This window comes from Lactuca sativa, chromosome 8 (assembly GCF_002870075.4).
Source record: "Lactuca sativa cultivar Salinas chromosome 8, Lsat_Salinas_v11, whole genome shotgun sequence".
Classification (NCBI taxonomy): domain Eukaryota; kingdom Viridiplantae; phylum Streptophyta; class Magnoliopsida; order Asterales; family Asteraceae; genus Lactuca; species Lactuca sativa.
In genome coordinates this window covers 199633766-199648280 of record NC_056630.2, presented here as the reverse complement: position 1 = coordinate 199648280, position 14515 = coordinate 199633766, and the positions used below count along the sequence as shown (strand labels likewise).

The following is a 14515-nucleotide window of genomic DNA, read 5'->3' as shown; positions in this document are numbered from 1 at the left end:
TAAGATTGAGAATTTATAAAAGGTTTATTTACTTTATATTTATCATTATACTTATAATGAGAATTATAGTCCTTGTCCTACCCGTTTGGCTAACGACCCTCCATTAGTCAAGGAAGCGGTAGGTGAGAGTGGACACCCATTAAGCTGCCATTTTATAGGCAACAACCTTATACCCCCTTATAGACCGGCTTCGTGAATGAGGCCTACTAATGGTAAGACTGACTTGATCTTATATATATATATATATATATATATATATATATATATATATATATATATATATATATATATATATATATATATATATTATTAACTTATAATACTATAAAGTATAAGGGTTGAATTTTAACCTTTAAAACACTAGAGTTTAGAATTAAAGTGTGCGTGAGACTTCACAAATTCCAAAACTTGAGGGCAAGTTTTGAAACTATTTAAAAACTTTTCATTTCTATAGCATATGAGTTTAATATGGCTTTTAATGGCAAGACTCTTGAAAATCCGTAACTTGAGGACAAGTTATGGAGGTCATAAAACAATTTATAGGAAAAGACTCTTCAAGTTAATAACTTAAGACTCTTTAATAATTCTTTTAAAGAAAAATTTTTGGTTTTCCATAACTTGAGGACAAGTTATGGAATCCATTAAAGGACATTTAGATCATCTAATAAACAAACAAACATGCTAAAGAAAACTATGATCTAGATTAAACTCATATGAACAAGACAATTCAAGTCAAACAATTTTCATGTAATTAGCTTAACCATTAAACTAATACAAAATATGAATCTATTGACAATTGTCTTTGGAATTGGATTAGAATAATCATTACCACATCAAAAACAAGTTTACAAGTTCAAAAACAGCTTAGGGTAATGTTCCTAGTCCAATTCCAACCAAAAAACTCGAAAATATGCTGTCTGGGGGTCCAACTCGTCGAGTGCATGAACCAACTCAATGAGTTGGATGAATTTAGGCCTGTACTCGGTGAGTCCACTGTCCAGAACAACATAAAATCAATTTTTTTTTTAGCATTTTTCAGCAATTTGCATCAAGTATAATTGAAAACAAACCTAGGCTCTGATACCACCGATGGATTTTGAGCATTCTAACACTCGTATGGTGTACATGCAACCTTGTAAACCTTGGGTCTATGTTTTCTCTATTATACATGCAAATATTCAATATTCCAAGGTTTTTATCCTAACTAGCATAATATAAAGCAACTATACTACAAAAACCTAGTTAGATAACATACTTTTTGATGTGGCTTGAAATCTTGAACTTTAAGATCTTAGCCCCAATAATGTGGAAGCCTCAAGTGGAATCACAAATCACCAAAACCACTTTGGAAAACTTGAGAGAATAGAATGCACAATAGAAATCGGCCCACTCTTGTATCCTCACACACTAGTACCATTTCATGTGCCAAAGACCTCTTTATATAGTATGGAGGATTAGGGTTACATTCATGTAAACCCTAATACCCATGACCTTTCATTTCCATAGGATCCATGGGTTAAAAACTCCATGTACTATCCATGAAAGCTTAGCCCAACCTAAATGAACTTGGCCCATGCTATATATATATATATATATATATATATATATATATATATATATATATATATATATATATATATATATATATATATATAAGAGTTCATATTTAATTAGTTCCTTTTTGATCACTAAATTAATTCTAAATTAATTCTTGATCAATACTAATTAAATAATATGATTCCATATTAATATATGAGAACTTATAATATACTAATATAAATCATAAACATACTATTCTCAAAAGACTATCCATATAAATTGTTCCGGTGAAGTGCAACCCAAATGGACCATGCTACTCTCGGGTCGAATACATACCAATAATAGTTATGGGCTTAGACATCTAATCCAACAGACCTCGCCATGAACTAGGTCAACTTTCGCACTCCAAATGTGTACAATCAATGCCACCAAACATTCTTGGGAAACTATGTTTAGCTTAATGACATACAACTGTTCAAGACCACTTCTCCTAGGCTTCCACAAATATAAGTGTTCACTGTAAAGGTCCACAACACAATCAAAAAAGAACTATACGCTATCTCGAGTGGTTCTCTCAAATATCTTCAAATACTCATCTTGTACGTCGACGATGATGTCCTTAATTTCCGATGTACACTTTTGTGGAGTAGTAAAACCTCGTCTACTTATAACATCTCATCTCAATTGAAAACATTTGTGATTAGATTCCAAATCATTAGCTATACGTATACATAAAACTATTGATACAAAAACGAAGTTTGAACTGAATATTGTTTTATAGACAATCATCGGCAAAGTAATCACGTACCAGAAGTGTGTGTAGCCTTAAGATCCATGTTGATTGAAGTTATAGTCCTCTTGATGTCATTTGAACTTTCACCTTCTCGACCTAACAAAGTGATTGTCGTTTCCAGAAACGAGCAAAAGAACGTATCATCGTCATTGGAAGAAGGTGAAAATGAAGATGATAAAGAAGAAGATAACAAATTGTTCATCATTGCTAGTGTGGAATGTAAAGAATTTTGATAAAGAATGTATGATATTTATAGTGTGAAAATATTTGTAAAATAGATTTGTATTTATAGGTAAAAATTGATTTGTTTTAAAAATAAAAGTTTTTTTTTTATTCAAGTCAAAACAGTCTCCTAATCGTTACCCCCTCTTCTCTCTCTCTCTCTCTCTCTCTCTCTCTCTCTCTCTCTCTCTCTCCTTTGTAATGTTCGTTAAGTGGACTTGCGCAACTAGATACTCACCAGCCATGGGAAATGGTGTTTACGCATAAGATGAGGGTGCCACCTCTTTTTAGGGAGTAAGTCACAAATTCTTCTTTGTCGCCTAAGGACATCTCCAATGTGTAACTGGGTTCGAGTTTTCATAAAGACTTAGGGGTCGTTTGATTGTTACTAACTGGGTTCGAGTTGACTGGTTTAGAAGTTCTGATTGCGTTAACTTCCTACTGAAACTTGTTGTTTGATTTTCTATCTAACTGACTGTCCAAAATGACTATATTACCCTCAAACAACATTTTTTTTTTATAAAACCATTCGACTTACACTAATTAAAAGTAAAGAAATTAAAGATTTATAACTTTTGTTTGGAAAAAAACCACTCAAACAACATTTTTTTATAAAAACATTCCACCATCATTGTTTCTCCAAAGGTTAATCATCAAACCATGCAAAAAAATATACACAGACAAACCATTTATCTGTTTTTATGTGGAAATAAAAAATATTTTTTTGAGAAATTCATAGCATATAAAACTCATTATTATCTGTTTTTGTATTCTGTTTTTACACAAATATACACACATTTTCTACATAAACACACATATATAGCCTAAAATTCAATGAAATTCTTCTTCATAATCACCAATCCAAGCTGGAACTTTTACCTGTTATCCAACAATTAGCAAAGAACAAAAATAAAGAACAAAACCAAACACATAATGATTAAACAAAAATCAAGAAACAAACACAAACATACCAGAAATTTAAACAAAAATTGATACCATCCATAAACAAAGACAAGCATCTAAACAATCGATTTGGAAATCGATTGTGAATCAGAATCATTTTGCGGAGATAGAGAGGAGACGAGATAAGAACAAATGAGAAAAAGGCAAGGGAAACTAACCTGGTCAGCATGTACGTCATCTCTAGTTGAGTGGTCGGAGGAAGAAAGCAGTCGGCGAGCAACATATCAGATCAGGGTTGGGAGGAACGATGTTGCTTCCTTTTTTTCTGTGGAGGTTGTCACAAAGCTTAGGGCAAAATAAGAAATGACAAGACAACTCACGTTTTTGTCTCGGTCCATCATTTGAAAGTGAAGGACCGAATCAGCCATTTTTCTTGGACCGAGTCTACAGCATGGACGGAGTCCTTGATTTTAAAACGAAATCAGACATGCTAATTGATTTTTTTTCGGACCGAATCCTCTATTGGACCCAATTAGAAGCAATATCTAACGAGCGCTTATTTTATTTGTCGACTAGATTTTTCTTTAACAAATTGATAAAAAATAAAAATGTTTTTACCCCAATACATATAAATTTGTATAAATCTTTTAGTCTCATGAGAATGATTTATTTAATAAAAAGTATTTGCTTAAATTTTTTTGGTAGATGGTCATCATTCTTTAAATAATTTATTAAAAAAGAATAATTAAAAAAAATTACCTTCGAAATGCTCTAAGTAAATGGATAATTGTGTCGAGCACGTAAGCATATCTAGTGGTGCACATGTCTAATATTATATCTAATGTCATCTCACATTATTTTTAATAAAGCAGATGTGTCAAGGGCATTTCTAGTAATTCACGATACCTTTCATTTAAAAAAAAACAATGAAATATGAACATTTGATTAACTGTACACTTTTAAATTCATTACAATTCATTTTAAAAAAAAACGTGTTAATACCATTTATACCAATTGAGAGAAAAATCAATTACCACAGTACAAGATACTTGAGGTCACAGATTCTAGCAACAAATGTTAGGTTGATTTTGATTTAAGGGGTAGGAGATTTGGTTTGGTTGATGTTATTCCTTGCCATTTAATATTCTTATTATTAATTCATAATCTGGACATAAGTTTACGGATTAAGGCTATAAACCAATTACTAAACTATGTTTTAAACATTATCCTCGTGTATAATAAATGTTTCTATTTTCTTTTTTCGAAAGATTATTAAATAGAACCACAAACGATGAGGTAAATATTAATGTTCGTGACTTTGTTCACTCTTTTTTACTTCCATTAAATCATAAGCATTTAAACTTTTAAAATATATGGTATTTTCATTTATGCTAGCAAATAAAAAAATGACAAAAACTTCTTGGTAGGAAAGATATTTGGTGACAGTTGTTTCCTTATTACCAACATGTTAGCCACTTTTAATATATATATATATATATATATATATATATATATATATATATATATATATATATATATATATATATATATATATATATATATATATATATATATATATATATATATATAGGCTTAGGTTATTTTGTTTTTACTAAGTATTGTGTGCGAGAATGCATAAATTTGGACCAATTGATGAAATTAATCAATGGACATGATTTGAGGGTGTATGATATTACAATGGGGTAACATATATCATATAATTACACAATTTTAAGCAAAAGGGTATTTTGGACAATTAACTACATTTATAAAAGGGAATTTTCGGATTTTTAGGGATGATTAATTCTCCTAATTTAAAAAAAATCTGAAATTTTTTAATTAATTCAATTTCAAATTTTTACCGATTTTATTCTGTCAGAATATTATTTGTTAGAATGATGCTCTTTCAGAATTTTATTCTAATAGAATATTATTTTGTTAGAATGATGCTCTTTCAGAATTTTATTCTAATAAAATATTATTGAAGAAAAACAAAATTTTTGAATCAACTCTAATATATTCTTATACATATTCTTACATTCTAATATAATTATACATATTCAAAAAGAATATCAAGGTCTTCGACGCCTTCTTCCAGCCATTCCTATCACAAATACAACAAAAACTAATACTTGTTAAAAACATGTTACTTACAATTATCTATCACTTAATATATTCTTGTAGAATACATAGAAAGAAAGAAGAGCATCCACATAAAAGAAATTGAAACTCATCAACTTGAACACATGAATAAAGAATGTTACTTACATTATAAGACCCTGATACAAGAGCTGGAACCATACGAACTAACATCTTTTTCTATGCTTCCTTCTAACTGAAAGTGACTCATTAAGCAAGAAAGAAAAAATTTTGGAATAAGTAACTGAAGTTCACTGAGACATTTTAACAAACAGTTGGTGTGCAAATCGGAATATTTTCAATTCCACCAACAGTTCACTAAGAAAGCAAGCTGGTCCTTCTTTCAGGAATTTAGTCGAGCACCTTATGTGCATAGCTCGTTCTTCTTGGACACGTTAGGTTTTCCCTTACTGAACTATCCAATTCAGCGAGCAATAGAAATAGATAATTTGAATCACAAGTTAACGATCCGTAATTAATGAGAATTGAAGAGTTGTTACCAGATAAATAAGGGCATACGAAGTTTGCTCGATTTGGAAAAGCTCTAGAGAACCGATAATCGAAGGAACTGTAACAATGATGCAGAAACATACACCGGCTTCTTGTGACTCCAAAATTGCCTCGATGTTGAAGCTAGCTTCCATTGGAGATGGAGCCACCGAGAATAACATCTTCTTAATCAATGGAATGGGGAAACAGATTTGCAGCAAGAGGAGGTTTGACTACCTCTTTTGATCAGACGATGTCCATTCGTCCATAACAAAATTGGAGGAGGCATATTACGTATGATATAGAAGGCTAGGGTTAAATAGTTGGTCAAACAGATTTTTATGGCAATTTCCATGAATTAAGGGATTTTATTTTAGTTAGCATGCTAAAGTTACATAATTACCCTTATTACAATTTTTAATTATTTAATTATTCCTAAATTCCTATTGGTGCACACAGGCACACAATAGTTGTCAAAAACATTTGAACCTATCTCTCTCTCTCTCTCTCTCTCTCTCTATATATATATATATATATATATATATATATATATATATATATATATATATATTTACATCATCTTTCATCACACTTTATATTTATATATGATTAAATGTGTATTAATGATCGTCATATATTATAATTGACGACATGTTTTAAAATTTTGAACTACTTATTTATATATAAATAAGAAAATGAACTGTAACAAAATTATGATAAATGTGTTTTTCATATATGAATATAACTTGTGAAGAAGACCAATACACGTTTTATTCATACTTGATTATAAGTTGATGTAAAGTGTAAAGAGTTTATACATGTTATATTTATATATGAATGCTATTTAAACTCTAAAAAAATTAATCATACTTTTTATTTATAAGTAAATAACGAATATACTGTAGTAAAAATCTGATGCATATTTATTTATTTATGAATAACAAGAGCTGAAACTATAAAAAAAAATTATTTTATCTTAAAAATATATCAATACGGATGTCTATTTATAGAGAATAAAAAAATTATGAATTTTGATGTATTTAAAATTAGTTTTTGATAAAAATAGCTCCTTAAAAATATAAAAACGAAAAAAAACTATGTTTTTGTATATATTAAGGTAATGATTAACATAGTTTAATGAAACAAATTTTGTTGGAAAACGCATGTGTATTTCTTTCTCATTTCCGCCGGTAGGTTGGAAGCTTTTGCGACAAAATTGACTGAGAATGATTCCCCAATTCTCAACTTTTTTTATTTTCTCAATTGAACTTACCTCTCTCTCTCTCTCTCTCTATATATATATATATATATATATATATATATATATATATATATATATATATATATAGGACCATGCTTAGGAACAATGAACTTCCTTGGCTTTGGGCAAAACATGTCCTTTCTTTATTGGTATGTTTTCTCTTATGGCTGTGTTGCTGCCGATTTTTGTGTTGGGGCAATTTATGTCATTTTATCAATTCTTTATGGACATGTGTTCCTCACAACTTTCTTCACCGTTTTGTAACCCAATCACATTTGGATCAGTGTTATTCTTCACCGTTTTTGTTAATAAGTTTATATGTGCCGGTTTCTTCGATTTCTTCCTTTCGCTTTCTTCTTTCTACCGACGTCTCACCGCCTCTTTCCTTCACATAAATCTGTAGCTCTCAGATGATTTCCCACCACTACTTCTTCGATCGTTCGTCTCCATCGCCTCTGTCCACCTGTGCTTCTAATTGTCTTCTTTTTTCTGTTCATTGTCTTCTCTTCAGGTTCTCTCATTGACCGACTCAACCACTTCAACCGATTTTCCATCTTTTTCTGTTGTGGTTCCGAGTTTAGAAGAGTCAAGTGTTTTTGGGAGGTTTTGGACTGATGGTTTGTTTTCGTTTGTGTGTTTCAACTGAGTACTCACTGTTGGATGTGAAGGCTGTAACTAATAACTTTAGTTCATATTTTATTGTTTTTGAAAGTGGCGAAAAATCTTCAAATGTTGTTTATAAGGGCCGACTTCAGAATCGGAGGTGGATTGTTGTGAAGAAGTTTACAAAAATGGTGTGGCCTCATCCGAAATAGTTTATGATATTGATTGCTTTCTATTATTATTGCTTTGATTTAAACATTTGGTTTTAATGTTTATTTCAAAGGTTAGGGTTTACAGTTATGTTGCTCTGCTTTATAGGGGGAGATGATCCGGATTCATCTTATTCCCTTTGGTTATCCATCCATTCGATCTCATAATCTCATCGGTGGGGATCTTTTCAATCTGTAGCATACGTGATCCTTAAGCAATGGGTGTTAGGGAGGATCCCATGACAATACTCCAAAAAGGATATTCCATTACAATAGTTTTAACAGTTATCTCTTTCGGTTTCACACCACGTTGGATGTTGTACATAGAACAAGCTCCTTCTACTTGGTTTAATTTTGCTCTATGTGGATTAGTTGGAATCATGACTGCTTATCTTTATGTATGGATCAATCAGTATTACACAGACTATAAGCATGGGCATGTAAGGAGATTAGTTCTTTCAAGTTCAACGGGTCATGGGACTAATATTATTGTTAGGATTAGTTTGGGTTTGGAATCTACTGCTCTTCCTGTTCTTATGATTAGTGTGGCTATGGTTTCTGCTTTTTGGTTGGGGAATACTTCAAGGTTGGTTGATGAGGCTGGGAATCCAACTGGTGGATTGTTTGGGACAACTGTTTCCACAATGAGGATGCTTAGTACAACAACCTATGTTTTGACCATATGGTAGTCTGATGTATTGTGTTTTGTTCTGTTGCTTGTTTTTGGTTGTTCTCAGCACATCTGATGAAGGGAATATCTAAGATCAAGCTTCACTACCGCCTATGTTTGGTTTGATGAGTCCATTTTCTTCTTTCCCCCTCTAAATTTGCAGTCCATTTGTCTTCTTTTTCCATCTTCTGCTTTGTTTTCCTTCACCCAGTCAGTTTATTCAATTTTTAAGTTGATCGAAGGAAATGGATAAATGAAAGATATGTTGGGTTTTAGTATACTACAACATCCTATGGTGCACATACAACCCTAAATACCTTGGATCTATGTTTTCACTAATTATACATGCAAATGGTTTCCAAGGTATTAAAGTTACAACTAGCATGCATTTGATATAAACCATATAAAATACTAGTTAGGATAACATACCTTTTGATGCAGCTTTAAGTCTTGATGTATTTGGCCTTAAAGAGCTTAGCCCCAAAAGCGTGGAAGCCTCAAGTGGAATCAAAACACATCATGGACAAAGGAGAAACTTGAGAGAGAATTCCCATGCATACAAAAACACCACCAACTACAAGAATACACTAGTAGTGATTTAGGGCAATGGAGTATGTATTTATATGTGGGATTTCAAAGGTCATGGATAGAAACCAAATCCATACCCATGGGTTTTATGATCCATGGTTCATGTGGCCCAACTCTTTATGTATCCATTCATAAACTTGGTCCAACATGGATCATAAGCCCAACACATATAAATATAACTAATTAACATAATTAGTCCCTATATATTTAATTAGTCTCTTTTGATCACTAAATTAATTCCAAATTAAATTCTTGCTCAATACTAATAAAGTCATATGATTTCATATTAATATATTATAACTTATAACATATTAATAAATCATATATAACCTTTTCTCTTAAAAGTCTATCCTAACAAATTGTCCTGATGATATGAAACCCAAATGGACCTTCCTACTCTCGGGTAAAGTACATACAAATAATAATTATGGGCTTATACATCTAATCCAACAATCTCCCACTTGGATAAGTCTAAAACTATTATTGCAAGTACGACTTCATAACCCGACTAGCAATCGTAGCTCTTAAAGCCGCTATCGAACTCTGAACAAATCAAATGACACGTCCATTAGATAAGTGATCATATATTCCTCCATTCTAGATATCATATAGACTGAGACATGGATTATAATCATTCTCTCTGTCCATTTGTTGTTTCCTGATTTTCGATTTATGAGAACTGACTAATAAATCAAATCTGTCTAGGCTTGACCAAGTACTTAGGGCTGTCATCACTAAATCATCGAGGGGCCCACAAATATCGCTTTTATCCTTATGAGGTAAAAGGAATGGATAAACTTCGACTCATATGCTTGTACTAACTACTTGTTGAATCATACACAAAGGCATGTTTTATAACATCAAGTTACTAATGCGTTTTCGTACAATCAATGTACAACAAACTCATAGTCAACAACTCATATCTCTAGGTTTGAAACAATTACTCTTTTACCCGCAAAGGCAATGTAGGCATTGGGTTCGGCAATAATGATATCCCCCAACATACCAAAACTAGCTATCACCCCACCGGTAGTAGGAGATGTAAGAATTGGTACATAGAATAACTTTTTATTTGATTGATAATCATATAAAGCAGAAGATATTTTAGCCATTTGCATCAAGCTCACACTTCCTTCTTGCATGCGTGCCCCTCCGGAAGCACACACTATAATAAGAGGTAGAAATTCTTTAGTAGCGTATTCAATCAAACGGGTAATTTTCTCCCCCACTACGGATCCCATACTACCTCCCATAAACTGAAAATCCATAACCCCAATTGCTACGGTAATACCGTTTAGTTGCCCTCTGCCTGTTTGAACAGCCTCGGTTAATCCTGTATTTCTTTGATAAGAATCGATACGATTTTTATAAGGCTCCTCCTCCGACTGAAATTCAATGGGATCCAGAGAGACCATGTCTTCATCCATAGGCTCCCAAGTGCCCGGATCGATCAAAAGTTCGATTCTATCTGAACTACTCATTTTCAAATGATATCCACATTGTTCACAAAGATGCATCTTTGATTTAAAAAATTTCTATAATATATTATCGTCTCATGATTCACTCGTGATCAAATCCATGAAGTGATTCAAATGAGCATGGGTTTAATCCAATACTCGAATCTTATTCCAGGAGCACTCATGAACACTGCAGCTAAGTCTAGCCACCTAGATAGACTACAAATCCATTCATGAAAGTCTTGCCTCAATACCTACTTCCAATGTATGATCGACTGTGGACGGTTTGAATAGCCTAGTTATTTGGGAAGTCAAAACATGCAAAGTGAAACACAAGAATAATACTAATCCTATATGGCCCTAACACGTTGAGAGTAAATAAAAAGCACCTTTTATCTAAGAACCATATTGATTACTCATTATTCATGTAATGTTTCAAATTATGAACTTAATACTTGAATTAACAATAGTCATGGCATGCTCCAAGCATGCACACTTTGTTTGCCTATGGTCCTTTCTTTTGTGAAATAGATCAATTAAACACGACTCCAATGATGCTCATTTCACAATCCCAATCCCTTTTGTAAATGTAAGAATACCAAACTCTTGCCATTTACTGTAATCTGTTAGATTCTAAACTTATATGCAATGATTCTCTTGTAATGACTATGCATAAAAGTCACAAAGACTTGGCAATAGACATTACAAAGTATTCCAATGGAGATCAATTCCATGGAAATGAAGTCTCATATTCAAAGTACATTCCTTTGAACATCCTTCTTTGCATTAAGTTTTCTAATCTTACACAGATTCAGAGAATAACTTCCACCTATGGAAACAATTCCATATTACCATTTTGACTATCACTTCTAAATAAGAGTTGCCTCTTTCCAGAGTATGTTAATATGGTCCTTTCTAAAGTTTACATTATACTTCCAGTTGTCCACGAGCAACCAATCTTTGGTAAACCTCAGATTGTCCTCGACAATTGTTTAATCATTTTAGTCATATCCGGTTCTATTCCTTTTTATTTGCCATGTTCTCACAATTCGAACTATGAAGAGGGATGCCGTAATCATAATCGAATTTTGAGAACACAACATATATAGAATTTCCTTATGTTGAACCATTCCAACATAACATTCATATATATCTTTGACTAAAGTTGATTAAAATCTCAATCTAATCTTGTAGAATTGGAATGAAGTATAAAATCCTCTCCCTTAATTATAGCAAAAGAACTTTTCAAAGAGAATTGAAAATTTTGTTTTCTATAATTAACATTGCTAACCTGCAACATGTAACATAATCATCATGCTCCCACTAACATGATAATTATAATTTAACTAGCATAACACTTTATGCTTCCACTAGCTTTGACATGTACCTAGAAATCAGCTGGACTTCTAGACATCAATACTTTATTGACTTTCTTACCAAAGTTTAGTTTTCTGATATAAGATGCTTTGATAAGACTTCATAGAAAACATACACCTTTCCTTAGATAGCTCACATGTGTGTCTAAACAATTATTAAGAGGGGTGCCATAATCATAATGTTTAGACCTTTTTCCATTCTCACAAGTCCATGTTAGTGTGCCGGTTAACCACACACGCTCCACTAATGACTTTGAGAATGCAAATATCACAATTGCTATCTACTTAAAATCTACTTAGTGAAAGAGTTTCCACACCATCATTTTCATGAATCGGAGAGAAAACTTATGACACTTAGATTTTTTGGTGTATGTGTTCCTATCCATGTGAATTTTGTCAAAACCTTAATCACAAGACACGGTTAATAACAAATCCAAACACATATGGACTGAACTTGTGTAGTCTTAACTTCTTGCCACCTAGCAGGACAAGGGGCTGCCATTGCTTCCAAGTTGTTATGCAACCAACTGAGAACTCTCAGGACTAATATGCAAAGCCAACTCTAACTAGAATAGGTATAGAAGTAGGAATATGTCAACACGATAGGTTATAAACCTCAAGTCGTGTGCTAGTGATAAACTACCGGTTTTTATTCTTGATTAGATCTTGAAGCTTTTTCAAGATCTTTAAGACTCCCACTGTGCTCTTAACATATAAGACTCACTTGTCAATTATTCAAGCGATAGTGCGGATTCTTTATCAAGACAAACACTTCATACGATCGGCCTTAGTTGGTCTTTGTTTTATCTAAAATATCATAACTTACCAATTTCAAATGTACAAGAGTAGGTCCCATTTTACTTTTACATTTGACAAGTGTTAGAAACCTTTCTTAAAATTGTCACTCAAGTTACAATCTTAGAGTATGACTCTAAGACTTGTTTTGGAATGAAGTATGATTTATCTTTTGATTTGACCATTTCCACACTTCACGATTCCTCTCCTTAGCCAAACAAATGCACTAAGGTTTTTCTTAGAGGATCAATTGTGATATGGTTCCATAATCACTAAGATAATCATAAAACAAGATACTCAAGTTGTCTCCTATCTCTTCAGATTGGAGAAACTTTTACCTTTCTGCCTTATTTGATTCTTCTTATCCATCCTACCGTACATTGAAACTTTTCCAATGTTTCAAAATTACACTTAAACTTCTAAGTATAGCCATATTTACTAAACTTTAGTAAATCATAACGAATAATCTTATCGATCTTTGTGGTGGACCTGACCAGCGCGCAACCAAGTGTACGCAATCCTTTAGTCCTTCACTTGACTCACACATGCATGTGAGCAAGGACTTAGTCTTAATTTCTTAAAGATGAAAATTTCTAATTCATCATACAATACAAGTTGCATGAATCCAAGTTTATATCTAACTAAAACTTGGGTGATGAGAAACTTTCCTTATTTGGAAAATAGTGACACTACCACAAACGAAAGAATCAAATCCATTTTCTTATATTGCTATCAATAAAATCATATAAACTACAATTTCTCACAAATGCCATCGTAAGGATACATAAAATAAGTAAAATCAAAACTTTTCTTTTATTTTAAAACTTGCGGAAAAACTTATCCTTACAATGCAAATACATATGAAAATATGTTGTTATCTATTCCTAAGCAATCTATCATAACTCTTTAAGCAACAGCTCAAAATTCTGATCATCGAACCATGCGATCGAAATCCATCTATTCGCGATCAGAATCAACTTACTCTTTCTTTAAGCTTCCTTACTTTTCTTTGATTCTACAAAACATCAAAATGTAATTAAATTACATCATGTATTAAGAATATCCAAATACGAACTTAATAGAGTTAGATAGTGGACTTTACCATCCTATGATCTTTCAGGTAAAATGGGCAACTTCGCAACCAATGTCCCTTCTCTTGGCAATAGAAACATATTGACTCTTTGGAAATGGTGCACGAGACTATCTCAGAATTAGCCTTTCTCTTTACCATTAGGTCAAATGACTTGACCATGGCCGATCCCTTTCCATTGGGAAGAGAAAGCTTTCATGGAGTTTCAATGTTACCATTACCAATGTCCATGGAAGTATGGGAAGTAGATCCCCCAATCAAATTTCCTTTAATATTTCTCCAAATCATTGTTGATTCAGTAGCATCGAGCAAATATGTAAGATCATTAAGGGTCATGTCATGGTCTGTGTCACACCCCTGGACCAAGGATGGCGGACACAT

At 32.4% G+C, this 14515-nt stretch overlaps 2 protein-coding genes across 2 annotated transcripts in view; both read right to left on the bottom strand.

The window, feature by feature from the left end:
• Nucleotides 1-7900, bottom strand: part of LOC111909506 (uncharacterized) — a 58447-nt gene extending 50547 nt beyond the window's left edge. The window contains exon 1 of the mRNA XM_023905319.2: nt 7722-7900. Within this exon, the coding sequence (XP_023761087.2) occupies nt 7722-7900 (179 nt within the window). The remainder of the gene's footprint in view (nt 1-7721) is intronic.
• Nucleotides 7901-10333: 2433 nt separating this feature from the next.
• The window catches only part of LOC122195451 (acetyl-coenzyme A carboxylase carboxyl transferase subunit beta, chloroplastic-like), a 91583-nt gene continuing 87401 nt past the window's right edge, over nt 10334-14515 (bottom strand). Inside the window, exon 2 of the mRNA XM_042897353.2 lies at nt 10334-10951. Within this exon, the coding sequence (XP_042753287.2) occupies nt 10334-10951 (618 nt within the window). The remainder of the gene's footprint in view (nt 10952-14515) is intronic.